This window comes from Fringilla coelebs (genome assembly GCF_963513975.1).
Source record: "Fringilla coelebs genome assembly, chromosome: 4".
Taxonomy (NCBI): domain Eukaryota; kingdom Metazoa; phylum Chordata; class Aves; order Passeriformes; family Fringillidae; genus Fringilla; species Fringilla coelebs.
Window position 1 is genome coordinate 47097403 of NC_140032.1, and position 18596 is coordinate 47115998.

Consider the following 18596-nt stretch of genomic DNA (forward strand, 5'->3'; position numbering starts at 1 on the left):
TGTCCCCTTTGTGACCCAGTCCCTGTGCTTCCCAGGGCTCTGCCAGCCAAGTTCCTCACCGCACACAGGGAGGAAGGCCAAATGCTGCAGGCATTTTCCATGCTGCATAGGAGGGGGCTTCTTAGGGCAACATGTATGGAAAAGAGAATGTAATTCTCTGTAGAAGGAGAACATTTAAGGTGAACCTTAAAAAGGCAGCTTAGTTTTGATTTTTGGTTGGACAACTGCCTTGGTTGGGTTTCTAGGCTTCCTAAGTAAGGTTAGGGATTTAGCTTACAGGAGAACAGAGCTGTTCAGTGCTAATATGGAATCAGTGAAGGGTTGTGCTGGGATTCATCTACACACATTGCTATGTTACACATCAGAGATGTTAAATCTTTTGCCTTCTTGAATGATAAAGTAATCTATGCAGTGAAAGAGTTACATCTTGCAAGTAAGATACTCCCTGATCCCATCAATAGGTAAGTCCATCTTACAGGTGGACATTTCAATTTAAAGAATAATTAATTTTAAAAATAAAACAATAATTTAAAATCTTTTTTTTTACCCTTCCAACTTCTTCCAATCAGTTTAAGATCTTTGTAAATCTGATTGCTTCCATGGATGTAGCGAATGCCAACAGAACGCTCTGCCTTGGAACAGGAGAGATTATAGGTGGAATTTTGAAAGCCAAATAGGTTACATCACAATTAAATCCAAATTTTCAACCAGTGAAGATTGATTCCATGTTAGTTCTTGTGTACAGGACAGTGTAAGAACAAGCCCTCTCTCTTACCCTCTTTGTTCCTTTTTGTAGGGCATAGATGGCCCAGTTGGTCCCCATGGCCCTGCAGGTCCCAAAGGAGAGAGAGTAAGTATATGTTCCATGTGCTCCTCCCTGCAAAGTGACTGCCACAGTGGAAAAATGTCATATGGGGACACATACTGTGCCCAGATGTTCCAGAACAGAGCAGTATCTCACCTGTAGAGGAGCAGCCCAGAACTGGATGTGTGCTCTACTTACACACACATTTATCTGTTTGAGGTTGACGTTGTAACTCATTAACTTCAGGGGAGCTGGTATTGTGAAATGACTAATCAGTGAGAAATTGACTGGACTTTCTAGTTCACAGTGCCACAAACAGAACATGATTCTCATTGGTTTTATTATGTTGTGCAAATTGAGAACAAGCTGGTACAAAAGGAGATAGTGTGATCTGCTTATATAAGAATGCAATGGCAAAAAAAAAAAAGAGTATTTCTCTCCTCTGTTCATTTAAATGTTCTTATCTAGGAAAAATATGTCCAGCCTCTGTAAAATTTAAACTTTTTTTTTTTTTTAAGCTTAGAAGATAGGAGCCCTGCTATTTAATTTTGAAATATTCACAGTAAATTTTCTCTAGTGGAAATAGGATAGGAACTCTAATCTTTAACTATAAACCTGTCACCTTTAACAATACAACCATCAACTTTTACAACAAACCAGAAGACAATATCCTAAAACCTCTGAGGAGTTACCAGTCCAGAACTTTGTCTCTTTGACTTCCTCAAACAAAACAAAACAAAACAAACAGCTTTAACAAAACAACTGTGCTAAAACAACTGCAGACTAGCTGTAAAAAGGACACAGCCGCATGGCAGAGGTCCAGTTAGCTTCACCTGAGAAAGGTAAGATTCATTTTTACAGAGCTGTGTATTGAGGGATGAATACAAGACATGCAGCACAATCCACATTAAACTGCACAGTGGGCTGCAGTTACCATTCAGGCTAGTTAAGTGCCTGAAGGATTTGAGTATTATTTGTTTTTCTAGGGGATTACTGATTCAATTTTTTTTTTCCTTCAATTAGGACAAAATAAATCTTCTGTCAACTCTGTGGAAAGATAGTTGAACATCCTCTAATTTTAAGTAAAAAAATTAGATGAGATACACATATAGAAGTATATAAAAATACAATACATTTTATTCTTGCATTATGACCTTTTGTATTAAAGGATGTGCATGTGTATTACCTGTTGAAATGTCTTTGACATTGAAATATGATATAAACTATTCTTTTTGTCTGTGGAAGACAGCTACTAATATTTCTTTCTTGTGAGGGTATTCAAGGTCATAAGAAGTCATACAGCTGGATCTGCAATAATCCCTATTGTAGCTGTTGAAAAGCAGTAGCTACAGAGGGGATAGGAATTGCTGTGATGTAAATCAGTAATTGCATGAGCACAGAAGGAGAACTTCACAAAAAATAGAGAGACCAAGGTGTGCAGAAAATTCCTATACACCCACCATTTTCTGTGGAGCTAAATGAATGGGAGGAAAATCACAAGACAGATGGAAGGGTTTTTCCCAAGCAGGCAACCAGTAGGATTGTTGCTGTAATTGTTCATTTAATTATTCAATACCATTTGGGAGGAGAAGTTGTTTGTAGCACAGTTAGTAACAGGTGTACAGTGTTGATATATGTCTCATTATTTAAATAACAAATAATGTATTTTTAATGCTGTTTTACAACTTGCATTTGCAACTGTTGAACTTGTTTACATGAAAGCAGGAGGGAAACATTTTTGTCTGCAGATTTCAGGCTTTACTTTTTAATTAAAAACAGTGCATAGGGCCAGTGTTCACTGTCACTGGATAGGGCCCCATTTTGTATGTATTGATAAGAAAAATCTTGGGCCAGTATAAATCTAGTAGGGCATTAGGGCTGTTTAACAGAATAATCATGAATTAATTGTTGCACAGGCTGCATTCAAGGTGATGCTCAGTTACTACTCTGAGGTAGAGCAAACTGTTGTGCAAGTTAGGGTGGGTTGTGGATTTTCAATTAACTATTAAAATAGAAAATGTCAGATCATCTTTATACAAAGTCTATTTAGACGGTGACAAGGTAGATTAAGAAAATCATGACACTATAATGGGGTTTTATAGTGTTTTTAGTAGAAACTGAAAGAGTAATTAATAATGTGAATTAATACAACTTATGAGGACAGTGTCTATTAATTCTTACTAATTTTCAGCTGTTGGAATTACATTTTGCCAGGTGCTTAGAGAGATTTTACTGAGACCATCTTTATTAAATGGAGGAGTAGGTCATAATAGGCCTCTGAATCTGACTGTGTACCTATTATTTTCACTTACATACTGTCTTGAATGAAAGTAGAGAACCCTGGAAAACAGACATCTTCAGCTACTACTGATGAAAGGGGACCTGTAAGCCTGAAGGGTGATGACAGGCATAATGTATATCCAGCTTCCTGACCAGCTAAAGGAATCTGAGAGCTGGAAATAAACATTTTCTTCTTTTTTTTTTTTTCATTGATGATAAGGACCTGGTTTTGAGCTTGATTTTAGCTTTCAGATGTGTAGCCTGTGCAGCACTGTCATCATTATACACAGTTGGTACTAGTAGCTAAAGTGCATTCTCTTTAATTTGGTCAAAATATTTCTCACCATAACAATGTTATGAAATCTCCCTATCTATCCTAATGGAGACAGAGATTATTCAGCTTTATTCATTCAAATTGTAACTCATATTTGTCCATGATTCAGGAGACCGAAGTGAAACAGGAGGCAAAAACATACGTTATGGTTTCTATTCTTTGGACACTGATGGATTGTCTCACAAAGAAATTTAAAACAAAATCTTGAAGTTTGCCAATATCTGCTACCCTGAAGGAAATTGTGATAGTTGAAGGCAGTATGCTCATGACAGTCCATTAATCTCATATAATCCAAGAACATTCAGGACCTCATCTGATATTCCAAACATGTTTCAGCATGTGCTTTGTATTGGACACAAAAAATTTTGAGATGCAGTTCTCCAAATATATTCTTACATAACAGACATGATTATTTCCTAGACTGATACATTCAGTATTTTTATGTCTGCCTTATGTTTAGCAATGTTATAAGCCTATCTTGAGAGGACTTTATACAGTCATCTTGCTGTTGAAGATTAAAGAAAAAAAACATGCTTAACTAGTCTTGACGTATTTCAGGTACTGATCAAAGAGTTTTGTAGCTCTTACCTACGTAGGTCAGCACATGAGTTTCTTCTTAGCAGAAGGCTTTAAAGCTGCAAGGGATTTATTGTTTTGAAAATCAGCTGTTACTTCCCAATACCTCCTATTGTCCTGCCAGGGCGTCCAGCTTAAATGCTGCTCAGAAATTAGCGAGGGAGTAGCAGAATCAGAAAGACCTGACATTGCCCATCTCATTACATCTAGACTAAAGCAAGTGCCCATCTAAGTAAAGATATTAAGTATTTAAAACAGATCAGATGTCAGTTACTCCGACAAACTCCTTATTGCTGGGATTATTCAACCGCAGGTTAAGGTCCCATTGGTTCTGGTGCCTGCCTTTTTGTAGAGTCCAGTCAATGAAATTTAGACATAGGAGCCCATTTTCAGAGCTGTGCCAAGTACTTGGCTGTGCCAGTAATCACCACTATTAATTAGGTACACATCTACATCTCTGTCTTGTGCTTTTAGTGATAGAGTCATTAATGAATTAATAGTAAGCGGTCGATAACCCAGAGGGTGTTGTATAGAGAATTCTCTCATGAGCGTAAGTGCAGCAAATGCTAGGATGACACACAGCACCTGTGCACACCAAGAGCCTTGCAGGAAGCCCTGTGTTAGGGTCTGTTCAGCAAAGGGGGTGACAAAGGGATCCAAGTCACCCCTCATGACAAATCCAGAGTAGGAGCTTTAGAAATTAGAGGTGGTCAGGATTTTTTTATTTCATTTCATCAACACTTTGAGCTGTTTAGTTCTCTCCAGAGAGAAATGCTTTTCTGATGGATTTAATTCAGAAGAAAGAACAGTCTCAAACAGGACTGCTTTGCACACTTTCTTCCCAGCCCTGACTGCCTACCAAGCTCACAGGGACCTGTACTTGCAGTTACACAGGCTAGTCCTGGCTGGCTTGGGAAGCTTAACTTCATACCAATCTTGGTAGAGAAAAATTAGAGAGCAAAGGTGATTATTTCTGTCAGCCTGAAATTCAGCGCCTTGAAATTCCATTCCGTTTGGAAAAGTTTACCCTGCATTAAGCTTGCAAAATGACTTTGGCAGCACCCCTCTGGAAACTGGTAATTTCTCCATGGATTTTAGTGCAGAATGAGATCAGACTTCTGGAGAAATCTCTGTACTTGTTTGTCTTGCATGTTAGTGCAGTTGTTTTGATTTTAATAAACCAGGGTATTTACATCCCTTATCTAGAATCCAATCGAGGATTTAGCAACCTAGCACAGTGCATAGGATAATCTTCACAATGTCACTGTTAATAGCGTTGCCTACTTAAATCAAGCTTTGACTGACACGTTATTTTTGCCTGTCACTGTGCTGCATCTCAGCTGCTGGTGTGTATATACAGCTGATGCTGTATATCCTCAGTTTTCATTGCAACTTTGGATTTTTACTGAGAGTACATTAAGCTGTCAAAAGCTTAAACTTGACACTAGTGCGTGTTCAGTTGAAACATATTTTCAGTGACTAACATATTTAGAAATGAATGTGATATCATATGCCTAAAAAGTCATCCTTCCTAGAAAGAGTGGTAATACACACCTCCTCTTTCTCCCTTAAACATTTAATGAAAACAAATGAGCTTGGATATTTTTCACTCAAAATACTTAGCAATGCATAAACTTTAACCTAAAGCACTTGGTAGAGATAATTCCTAAGATAGCCAATGTTTTTGTTTGCTTGTTCTGTAATCTTTTCTTAGGGTGAGAAGGGAACTGTAGGTGACCCTGGACCCAGAGGACCATATGGCTTGCCTGTAAGTTGCACAGAGTTTGTACACACTGCACTTTTCATCCCTCCCTGATTAAACTTTGTGTGCTTTATGGCTGATTTTCACCTAGCAGTAGAATTAGTTGGAAAAGGCAGAGATTGATAATAAACCCTGACAGTGCAAGGTCAGTGTTCTGTATCACACTCTTGGGTTTCTACCCATGCATGTAAAAAACCAGACCTGACATGAACCAGTAAGAGAGAGGAGATGCAGAATGCAGGTGCTCCTAACTCAGCAGCCTGAGGCCATCAGCTGCCTGGGGACCATGTGAAAGTGCCAGGAGTTCAGGAGGAGCTGTGGAAAGCTGTGAATTTCTTCATGTCAGTTTGCTGCTTGGATTTCCATACTGCAAGGTTTCTTTGCCATTATGTTTTTGTTTTGTTTATTGCTTCAGAGACCCATTTTGTTTTCATTTCTGTGCAATCTACTCAGAAGTTACCTGAGAATTTCATTGTTGCTCACTCATAGGTGAAATTATTTGTTTTAAATCAAAAATTTTAATTGTTATCCATTTCTAAAATATGAGGGAGAGCTTCCTTTGGCCTGACGATGATATCCCAACTAAAATCAGTTGACTTTCCCTGTTTACACTGCTAATGACTGGGTCAGGTGTGTACATATACACAAGTCTGTTCTGTACTTTGACGCAAGGAGAGTCATGTAAATGTGCTTGGCCAGGCACAACCAGCCTTTCCAGGAGATTTTTAGTGTTTCCATACCCTCTCCAGTCTAATCCGTTTGATCAATTAATTTAAGCTGGAATACAGACCTGTGGTTTAATTGGATCCATTTAATTGGATCAGGAGTCAGTGGCTGGAGACAGTTTTCAGACTCCATGGAGTGTTAAATTAGCTTGCCACGCATTTTTATGTGAGGGTCACTTTTGTGAGTTAATTTTTTTAAAAAATCCTATTTCTGTTTCCCATTCCTGCAAACTAAAAATAAAATTGTATAGGTTTTTAGCTAGTTTTGTATTTTTAGCTTGCTTCTGGAATCTGCCTTCAGATTTTACAGTCAAGCAAAATTTTGCAGCCAGGTTATCAGTTCCTGGAAATGTTGAGCATGGGCAGCAGTGTCCTTGTCTGAGGGAAGCTAATGCAGTTCCTGTGGTTCTTTGGCAGGGCAAAGACGGCGAGCCTGGCCTTGATGTAAGTAATGTGTGTGACCAGGGCACCTTCAGGGGTTGGTAAGAGTCTGCCAAGAACCCCTTTTGGAGCACGACACCTTTGCTGCCCTTTAGCGTGCATGCAGGACCTGCAGAGAGTGTGCTGAGTGCTGTGTTTGCTCTTTCTCTGTGCTACAGAGGACAAAGATTGTGCAATGTACAGCCCTTATCGACAGACACCCCCAGATAGTAGTGCTCAGCTAGACCAATACTAGGTCCTTTCGATGTCAGTAGACTGAAAAATGCTTGCTAAGAAAATATTCAGATGACTCATTTGTACAAGAACAAGGGGTCACTTAGCACTTAGTTAACTAAATTTATTTTAATTAAAGAGAATAATTTCATAGCCTGTATGGGATATGTTTCAAAACATAGGCTCTTTCCTTGGCATGCTAAAAAGACTTACTGAAAGTCCTTTTCTGTAGTCCTGCATTGAAATCCCTAACTTGGAGGAGTCTTTTTAGGAATGCACTTATGCTATGGAGCATGGATGATTGCTAGTTTGAGTGGTATGATTTATTTCTGTAGCTGCCAAAATGTCTGTACCAAACTCTGTGACTTACTTGTCTCACATGCTCTTGTGTCCGTGCATGTGTCCACACGTAATATATGTACAGAGCTTGTAGTGAAATCATCTTCTTAGGTTTTCCAGAAGTATTTGAGAACTTAAACTGTATGTTAATAAAAGTCAACCTGTCTTTGTCCACTTTGTTTTTATAGGGTTTCCCTGGTCCTCGAGGAGAAAAGGGTGATATAGGAGAAAAGGGAGAAAAGGTGACCACAGTGTTCATAACTGTTGCTTGATTCCTCAGCTAATGACTTCTGCTGTCTTTACGCTGTAAATTGTCCCATTAAAACTTACCTTTGTTTTTACTGTGTGCCAAAAGGCAAGTCACAGATACATGCTAGAGCCAAATCATGAAAAACCACAAAAATATATGTACAGGACTGGAAATACCAACATGTCCAAAAGCACAGCCTTTTTTTTTTTTAGGCTCATTTTCTGCAATCCATCCGGCACTTGTTGAAAGTCCTGAAATATTTAATGCAGACATTAGTTGGGGTAGTGGTTTTATACTGAAGAGCTCTACTCTGTTCCCTGGCAGTATTTGCACACCAATGGTTGATCCTGGTGTAGCATGCCTATACGTGCTACCTGTCCCACCAAGTGTCTGAGACTGTTTGAATTTTTATTTTTGGTAATGTTTTATTTGCAGTTAAGGACTTTGTGATACTTGTGGATTTTAATTGAATCATATATTCTACCATTTTGGTAAACCAACTAGACAGTGAAGTTAACAGAAACAGCTGACTTCATTTTCAGTGTCCAGACACAGTGACTTGGAAATCTGTTTAGTAAAAAGCAATGCAGGACTTAAATGTGTGTGCAGAGAAACTCCATGAGCAAATCTCTTCCATTTCTATCCAACATAAGGCCCAGCTGCTAAAATTGCTGAATTAGAAGTCACACCAAGCCACTTAATGTAAAAGTCCATACATGCAGCAGGTGATTTTTCTAGCTCAGACCAATGTTCTCGTCAAGCGGACATATGCAGGGTTAGGCTGGATTAATTTCTCATTATGGTGTCCTAAACAAGAAGCAGGGCTAAAAAGTCACCATGAGTGTTAGAGTTCATCTCCCTTTCTCAATCTGGTTAGGCACTTCCCAAGATTGCATTGAAAAGGGCATTATAAAATTCGTCCTTCCCTTTGTCCCTTGCTGTATTGCTCTTTGTTTTGAGCTCAGAGATCACTGGTAAAGTACTGATTTTGCAGAACAGCAGTTGTTTAAGCAGGTGCTCCATGAATATTATAAAGGCAGTGTTTGACCTGGCAGAGTAATCACAATGAATGGTGAGCCCTTGCTTGTTGCCAGAGTACAGGTCTGTCTGCCACCAGTGAACAGCTTTTCTCCCTGAGAGCAGCTGTCAGTCTAAAGGTGCAGCTGATAACAGCCAGCTCAGAGAGGTGATGGTCAAAATGCTCTTTGTGCTAAGTGGGAGCTACAGCAGGTGCCAAATTGAGTGAGCTTACCAGTGTGTTCTCACTCTGGGATACTTTCAAAGAGTGGTGTCCAGAAGGTAAAAATGTAATTATTCCACTCTAATCAGTTCCAGTGAGGTTGCTTGAATACTGCAGATGATCTTTTGAGCCTCGCAGTTCAATAAAAATTTGGAGAGTAAGAAGGTTACCAAGCTGGCAGGGGTCTGGGGCAAACACAACCAGTGGCAGAGGCTGGAGGAAGGGGACTGGCGTAATCTCACAATGGGATGGCCAAACTACTCAAAAGGGGAGATTAAAAAATGATAGAGCAAAACTTTTCTGAGTAATTGCAGATGGGGAAACACAGGACAACAGGGTGCTCCTGAGAGGTTCAGAGCAATTGTTCACAAGGAGGACAGCACAGCACTGGGACAGTGAGTCCAGAGAGGGGGCTGGACCCCTGCCCAAGGAGCACTGCAGAACCTGGTCTGGTCTGAGCTGACCTGGGGTCAGCAATCATCCTGATCACAATGGGAATCCTAGGCCACCTCCAGAGCTCCCTTTCAGCCAGACTTTGAGTCTGTGTTTCCATGTGCAGCTACAGCAGATAAGACTGACAAATTTCAGCCACCAGAGCTCCAGAAGATTTCTGGAAGAAAAGATGGAAAGCTGGTAAAAAGTTCGCTTATACAACTGTGAAAATGGAACAGGTGAGTTTCAGCACTCATCATGTAAAAATGTTTTAATGTTCCAGAGTCCAGTGTGCTGCTTTTGGATATTAGACTTGATTCCCAGGGACTGACTACACAAGTCAAACATGGGACTTCCTCTTGCAAGGGAGTGAGGGAATTTGATGTGGGAATGGTGTGTGGCATGGCTACATTCCTTTTCAGAGTTCAGCTGGGATTTAGGCTGCCTGTGGAGACTTGTTCTCTTGGGCTGCAGGACACATCTCCCAAGAACTCTGGTCATCCATTCCCCTAAAAATCATGAAAAGGCAAACCCTATTTCCTGAGGAGAATGCATGAGGATAAAGTAGTTAGCCGGTCTGATACATGTTTCAAAAAACATACTTTTCAGAAAGAGGATTGAAAGGAAGTCTGTAGGGCAAAAATGGAGATTGAATACCTGCCTTAAAAATTCTCAGAGTATTTAAGGAAACCTAGGAGGCAAAGGAAGGCCTTTCCCAGTGCAAAGTCAGGGAAGAGATAGCTGAGACCTCTGTGGAATACACTTCCATTGCGCAGTTTAAATGCATTTTTCCCATAAATTAGGGAATATTTCTATCAAGCAAGCAAACTTATTTCAGTAAAATTACTTTAGCTGCCTCAGTAGTTTATTTTCCAAATAGAAAGCTGACTCTCAAAAGATACAAAGTAATGTAATTAATCCAAGTTCTCATTATAACAGGTCTTCTGTGTTCTGGTGGTTTTCCTTATGTAAATTGCTAATTATCTATGACCAAATTGGTGTAACAGCACCCATTTTCAACAGATAAACCATTTTTGTAATAACAGATAAACAATTTGACCATCTAGCTTATGATTTCTTGGTTTTTAAATATTTATTATTATTTAAATAAATATTTTTTCTGCAATATTGGCTATTGGTCTGACATCACAAATTGAGATTAGTGAGTTTCTAGCTAAGAAACTTAAATTGCAGTGCAAAAATACATATCATTATGAACATTCTAAAGAGAACCAGTGACGCTTTTTTCATAGACATGCAGGGAATAAATCTTTACTTCTTAGGTTTTGAGATGAGGCCTCGACTGCTGATCTGTATTTTAGCCCATCAGTATTTCTGCTACAGTGAAAGCAAGTCAGTGTTTGCATTACATCTTCTTAACATGGCTGTAAAAGTATTTTAAAAAGTGTTCTAGCTGTAATTACTCATATAAAATTATAGTCCAGGAGAACTCATCACAAGAAAGGGTTGTATTTTCAAGTTATATGAATAGAAAAAAAAATTCTTTCAGAAACAAATAAGCTTTAAGCAAAGTTAGAGATTGTTTTGTGGGGAAAGGAGGGAAGTGGCCCCCAGTCCCAGATGCATAGTTGTGACTGTTGTTTTGTGTTTGACAGAGGAGTATGGTGTGTCTGAACAGAGGATGAAAAGGCATTATCCTTCTCCCCTACACTCTGCATTGATGAAAATCTGTGCATGTGAGGATTGTAAATTGTTCCAACCATAATGGTGTTGCAGAAGTGCCACAAATTTTTTTTTTCCTCTAGGCACAGAAGAAGGACAGAAAGGAATTTTTTTTTTATCCTCATCACAAGTAGAATCCCCATAACTCCTGTGAGTTCCTATAGTTCAGGATAGGGAGTAAAGATCAAAGATTAAAAAGAAGGAGCTCGTGTAAAGAAGGAGTTGGTGTAAAAAGTAGTAAAGTACCCAGGAAATTCAGATTTTTTTCTACACAGGTGATTGTTGCATTGGTTTGAGTACAATCATAGATATGCCTGCAAAACTGGAAGTTGAAAATAGTTACCTGCTGGCTAGTAAAACAAAAAGTTAAAAAAACAAAAAATCAAAAAAAACTTAAACATAGTCAGAAGCCAAACTGTACTGTTCATTCTCAGAATCCTTTTTGGAGTATGTCCATGCTTGTGCTTGCATACACTCATTGCAAATATATTGGTCGTGCATTGAAAACAAATAGCATGAAATTTGGCCCTAAGCTGTTGGGTTTCTCTGCTATGTTGTCATCTTTGTAGGTTTAAGATGAAAATGTAGCCAATTTATGGTTTTTCTCTTGTGAGGATTTTTTTACATTTTTTATCATTTGGTGAGGACTGGTAATGTTTGGGTGGCTGTTTTTCCAAATATTATCCTGTGACATTTTGGCACACAGAAAAGATAGACCAATAACTTTGCTTCTATCATGACACGGATGCAGTATGTTTTTTTCATGGAACATTTTGTTTTATTTGAATGTGTCAAGTATCCTGTTATATTAAATGACTAATGTGCTTTCCTTCCTTTTTAAAGTATTATTTATATAATTTTTTTAAAGTATAAAAATTATTTTTCTCAATTGTTAATGCATTAAGCCTTTCTGTACTGGTGTGGAACAAGTTAAATGTCTATTTAATATGCTTCACCAAAATCCGTCTGTCTTTCCAAAGGGGCATTCCTTCCTTCTCCTTCTACCCTCATTCCTTACAATTCCTATGTCTTTTTTACCCTTTTCCTCACAAATTAAATCCTCCCATAGCCACAACCTCACTTGCTGGTTCTCCAATGTTATACTAATTTTCCTATGACTATTTTTCCCACTTCTTCGTGATATCCTGATTTACTCATCCTTCCTATCCTATTTTTTACAATCCTAGTCCAATTTGTTGTTTTTTTTAAGTGATCCCTTTTTGATTTTTGTGAAATTGAGAGCAACCTGAAACTCATTTACCATTGTGATCAACTGGTGTGAAATCAATTATAAAATGAACTCTCTAAACCTCTTATACTGCTTGAAGGTGAGGTCATCTTTGCAGGTAGCTTTCTTGAGGGTAGTCATCTAATTTCCATGAGAATAAAAGCATTGGAAATTTCGCACTTAAAAAGAAAGCTCAGTGTGAAATCAAAGGACTGAATTTTGGTTAAACAAACAGATGAAACATTGCCTGCAGAAGACAGAATATTTGAATGCTGAAATGCTTAAATAAATAATCTAATTACAACTTCTGATTACTTTATGATACCGAGACAATATGAAATTGTTGGAAGTGTCATAGCACCTCTCCATCAAGCAGTTTGAGTGTTTTAATTCCTGTAACAGGGTTTGAAATGGTCATGTTGTATTTGGAGTGACAGCAGTGCACCCTCAGTGATGTCCATGGGTTTCTATGGACACCACAAACAGGATTTGTTCCAAACTCTTACCAGAGTGCAGAGGGTCAGTTAGTAAAGGATGCTCCTGGCCAGGTTCGCCCTTGATGTGACGCTCTGGAAGCTGATGGAATCGAGTCAGTCATCCCTGTGAAGCATCTGCGCCACAGGTCTTTTATCAAAAGACTCTGCTGATGGATTCTGCTCTCCCAAGGTTACTTCTGACTAGTGGCAAATCCTCTGGGAAGCTGACAAGTTCAGCTTAGTGATCATGCACCCTTCAGTGCTATCACTTATCAAAATAGGAGACCTTTTATTTTGGACTGCAGATTGGGGGGATTTGCAGATTTGCCTCTGTCTCAAGAAATCAGTGATTTCAAGCCCTGTTCTAGGTTGCAAAACATTCGTAATACTGATATGAAATACCAACACAAACTAATAGAGACTGATTGCAGTTCTTGCTTGTGATCATATAATTTATTTTTCCACATAATGCACCATCCAAACCTGAACACAGTGGTAAGTGTCCTTTCAGCTCTCCATTGGCTTAAAAAGAAAAAACCCAAACTTTAAACCCAATCTTTCTTTATTTTTTTTTTTTCCAAAAGAATGAAACATGTTTTATCCAAACCGTTGTATCCACAGGGGGAAAAGGGAAAGAAAGGCAAAAAAGGGCCTAAAGGGGAGAAAGGAGAACAGGGTGCTCCTGGATTAGATGCACCTTGCCCATTGGTACGTCTCGCTTGTGTATTGGAAGATCAGTCATCCTGCTGTAAACTGATGGAATAAGAAATGAGGGGAGAGGAACAAGCACCAGCTACTGTGTAACCTGTTGCCCTTTGTTAACACAGCTTCATCTCAAGTGCAAATTCTGGAGAAGACTTTGTTTGTAAACCTCCTAATTGGGGTTAAAGCACCAGGCTTAAGAATTTTGGTCTAAGTTTGTGAGGTTTTGATAGTGGTTTTTTTTCTTTTTTTGTTCTTTCATTTTTTTTTTTGCAAAATACATTGGACAGGAACCAAATTTGGAATGTGCCAGAATCAGTGCCCCACAGGTTTAAAACATAAGCAGTCAGCTTGTTCCTCTAGCCTCCCTGTTGTTTTTTGTTCACTCCATTTAAGTCAATACTGAAGGCATTTCCTTGACAGTAACATTGCAAGTTAATCTTTACAAACAGGGATTCCGTGGAATTAAGGGGGAAAAAGGGGAGCCAGGCCAGCCTGGCCTGGATGGGCTGGATGCCCCTTGCCAATTGGTACAGTATTTCTCTTTCCTACCAACCCTGCATGCAGTTCCTTTGTTTGTGGTCAGCCATTCTCAATGTAAAGTAATGTTTTTCTGAGCTGACTTTACATTTTTCACGTAACACGTGCATGTGCATGAACAAACCAGCTGCTTCAAGTGGTCATAACCGCAGTGAGAGAACACACGTTTTTGTTGACACCTTAAGCCTAACTCTCAGCAATTTGCTCCCACATCACCTGGTAATTTATAAGTTTATGCCCTTCCTACATTTTTCCTGAGAACCATTGGTTTGTTACTTTCCTCGCAAAATACCCATTGCCTCGCTCACCCCGAACCCAAGATGTAGAAATCCAGCACAATGTTCACCTCTAATCAAGTCTGATGACTTCTGTCTGCACTGGCTCAGTTCCACACCCTGGCCTGCCCTGTAGCTATTCTGCACCCTGGTCTTCCTCCCAAATCCATGCCATCTTAGGGGCATGTTTTCACAATTTGGCCAAAATGAGAGTCACAAACAGAAGGATGTAAATACTAAAAACTGTTTCTAAAAATCAAGGTTTCTAGTAAGCCAAGCTGGAGCTTGGCTTCCAGACCATCCACAAGTAGTGTTTGTGGTGTCTGGCCGTTTCATCAGAGTATATAAAAAGCTTACCTGATGTTTGTAAGAATATAACGGTCTGCAGCCCAAACCCTCACTGTCTTTGTTATTTAATGTCCTCAATTTAATGGTCTTACCCCTGGAACTTACCCTCCTGGAATAGACACAACACTCCCCACCCTATGCTAGCATGAATTCAAGTTCCCACCTATACTAAAATGCTACTTCTTGACCCTCTCCCTTGTACCAATCTGGCAACAATGATTTTTATTTAGTGGTAAAGTAAGCTGAAAGTCTTTTCCATTTAAGAAAGAAAACCCCAAATGAATAGTACATACACATTTCCTAAAGATACAAGGAGGATTTTGTTTTTAATTGTTCACAGTAAAATTTGATCTGCATGTTCTGATATTGTTTGGTGGTTAAGCACGGTTCTCTGAGATGAATGTTAAATTTAAGTAGGTTTTACTTTACCTATAGCACTTCTATTTGAAGTCAATTGCTTTTTAATTGTAAATACATAGTCCATTAAGTTTATTCCATAGTCCATGTTGTTTGCTTCCAATTAATGGTAACCATATCTCATATTTTGTTGGGGATAATTAAGCATGCTTTTATAATTTAAAAATGTTTCTCTGTATTATCATTTATATCTGAAGATTCACTAACAATCGTTGATGGATCAAAATATTCTGTTTGTGGATAATTGCTAGAATAAGCTGTTCAGCATGCAGCACTGTCTCTTGTTTAGGCAGCAAGTAATTCACACCAGACCACATGCAAGTATATTCAAAAATCTGTATTAAACATTATCTTCACACGTAGGTTAACATTAAGTATTGGTATTCTAAATTCTAAGAAATCTAAAGGCCTAAACAAATCTAAAAATCTAAAGATTTTTTTTTCTGCTTATGCATAGTATAGTTACATTGTATGTGCTCCTAATTCTGAGCATATAGCTCCCTGAATAAATCCTGGGCAGCCATGTAAATTTGAATTAGATCCATGAAAACCAGTAAACCAGTATGACTGGTCAAAAGCTGGCCCTGATCTTACTGGATGCATGGAGATACATAAAGGTAGAAAGGATACATGAAAAGGAGTGACTCTCAATAATGTGAGAAGGAGTTAGATGGCCATATTGTCCAAGCACTGAAATAATCAGTGGTGCTGTGCTGCCTTGCTCCCACTGCTGATGTTTTCTTCCACTGTGGCACTCAAGGTATGTTCAGGCCTTAGGATTTTGCTGCTTCATTCAAAAACTGATATTGAAAGTGAAAAGAAAGCATCCTACTCCCATCTGAGTCTTGCTGTGTTATCACAGGGTGACCTTTGAACGAGGGGCCCATAAAACATAATAGTCTCCAGATAAAAGTGATAGTATTTTTTTTCTCACTGATCTTGTACATTCAGATACAGATTATGTGAATAAAAGAGATTATATTTAAAATAACATGTAACCTGTGCTCTAGTAGCAATAAGAAACTGATAAAGAAGTTCTAATGATCTAGAAAAAAAACACTTTATGGCAGAGAAGTGCATGTATGTATTTACAGTGTAAACCTTCCTGTCTTTGGCTTTTTCTTCACTTTGAGAATCAGAGAGGAAATAAGTTAACTGGTAGCTACTTTTTAGATAGAAAGTCTCAAAGCTGCTTCAGCTGTTCTAACAGATGTTGATGAAATATCTGTTCTGTCAAACTTACTTATGCTCTTTTTTTTTTTTCTTCATCCTTTTCCTCCCCTTGAAACAGGGTCCTGATGGATTACCAATGCCTGGCTGTTGGCAAAAGGTAGGATGGGCAGAGCTTTTTTGTTTCAGGACCAGTATGTCCTTAGAACACAGAAATGCCTCTCACAATAGTGCTGAACAGTATCAAGATGCAGTTCAGAGCCTCGTAGACAGACATATCCAGCAATGCAAATCAGACCTCTCCATGACAGTAGTTGGTGTGTTATGCTGTAATTTATGTAGAATGATTCATTGAGGCGGTACTGTAGAAATAGTTGGCATTAGTTTCGTGAAAAGACCTGTCTGTTTTCACATGAAGACTCACACATCCTTTGCTTTCTGCAGATGATCAGTGCTTCCTATTCATTATAAAAGCTCGTGGATGTGACATTTTTGTCAAATATATCTGTCAACCTGTTATTATATTGGCTTTCTGGGATACTGAGAAGGACAGTGTATCCTGACCTTTTCTTTGCCTTTCTTTTCTATTCTTCAATAAATCCTCCTGGGTTTTGTATTTTATGGCAGTATTAACTGGTGACATTATTTTAGTAAAGATTTAACCTAGACAGTGCTTGATTTAAAAACACAGCATTCAGAATAATATAGTTGGAGGGATATTGGCATGTAATATATCAGAAAACATGAAGCATAAGTGAAATCCTGGGTGCATTTATCTCTGAAGTTGGTGCTGAGGAAATAACTATCAATATTTGCAACTCTGCCTTATCTATGTATTTGTAATAGATGTCTGAAATATCTTACTAATTTGATTAATCTGTATCTCTTTTTGTCTCTGCAGTGATGAATCTAACCTTACAAGCATGAAGTTGTGTATATAGTGCTCCACTTTTTTTATTTATAGTTGAGAACTGAAAATTTGATTTTACAAGTCTGAGATATGTTTACATGTAGCTGCTTCTACTTGTTTGCAATAGTCCATACATACATCTGTTTTTCACCTACATCTGCAGTTAGATGATACAATAACTGCAGGATAAACCTGCAAAGATTGTCTCTCTAATGGGAGAGATCTCGAAACAATGATCAATAATAGAAATTATTATTTCTGTAAATTCCTATATTTTGGCTTGTGGATGTGCATGGACAGTGAGCGCCATGAACTAGTTTACAAGAAATTTGTGACCAAATAAGAGCAAAATGCTATGAAATGTACTGTACCAGCTGCTGTTGGAGTTTACTGCCTTGGCTTCCGTGTCCATCTTAAACATGTCACTGATCCATGACACCGCATCTGCTCGTGTGAACTAAAAGCATGAGTTTGTGTGCCAGACCTGCCTGCTGTGTGATCGTGAGTGGCTGCTGACGGTGACCTTTGATTCCAGCTTCTGAGTCATTTCCTTTTGTCATCTCAAGGGAGTCACTCCATGGCTCATTGCTAAAAAGAGATAAACCAGAGGAGCATAGAGAGAGGCCTTGAATTTTTGGGGAGTAGCATTCCAGCTGCAGGTGGATGGCTTCCATTCTTGCGGGATACTTGGCCCCTTGGATCAGAGAGGGTCCCGCCTGTTGATCAGCGTCGGTTTGCCTTGCACTGCTCACAGTCGTGAAGACATTCACGATAGGCCCTGTCGAGTCCTCAACAAGGGGGACAGAAGTTTGAAGAAGAAACCAGACTTCTCTGTGGGTTGTTTGAAAAGGTTACAGAGGTGCTGCAGGGATCATTTGACGGCAGACACCGCCTGAGACCAGACGCTTCTCAACCTCGCTTGAGGACGGACAGAGTGTATGCACTCTGCGTATTGAATTTTGGACTGCTGGAGGAGAAAGCACTCTTGAGGTGGGGATGAATCAGATCATCCTCCAGAGGAGGATAACAATGGAACTGACCAGAGATGTATGTATCATGGTGTGGTTTTCAGGTTATTCACTTTAAAGTACACATAACTAGCTGAACTTCTCTATGGGAATTAGGAAGCAACGGTTGGTTTTGTTTCCTTTTCCTGTTTCTGTTGCCATAAAGAATGCATTTCAATAATCTATTCAACATTCGTGATGACGGCATTGAAGAAAATATTTTCAAGCCACATATTCATCTTGTTTCAGTATTAACAGTTTTTATTTCAGAGTCTTTGAAGCCTTTAAGTCTAGAAAAGAAAGAGTTTATTTTTATGTTTCACAGAATGATGTATTCATCTTGCTCCTTTTATGTTGTTACGGTGATTTTAGTGGACGTTATTGCTCGAAAACCATTGGAGAGAAACAATTCTGTGTGATTATCACTGCGTGCTTGTCACCAT

General features: G+C 38.8%; 1 protein-coding gene across 1 annotated transcript in view; it reads left to right on the forward strand.

Annotated features, from left to right (window-relative positions):
* COL25A1 (collagen type XXV alpha 1 chain) overlaps window positions 1-17748 on the forward strand; it is a gene marked incomplete at both ends in the record, with an annotated part of 290872 nt that extends 273124 nt beyond the window's left edge. The window contains 7 exons of the mRNA XM_084204014.1: window positions 797-850; window positions 5710-5763; window positions 6900-6926; window positions 7664-7717; window positions 13406-13492; window positions 16358-16396; window positions 17713-17748. Of these exons, the coding sequence (XP_084060140.1) occupies window positions 797-850; window positions 5710-5763; window positions 6900-6926; window positions 7664-7717; window positions 13406-13492; window positions 16358-16396; window positions 17713-17748 (351 nt within the window). The remainder of the gene's footprint in view (window positions 1-796; window positions 851-5709; window positions 5764-6899; window positions 6927-7663; window positions 7718-13405; window positions 13493-16357; window positions 16397-17712) is intronic.
* Between the last annotated feature and the right edge of the window lie 848 nt (window positions 17749-18596).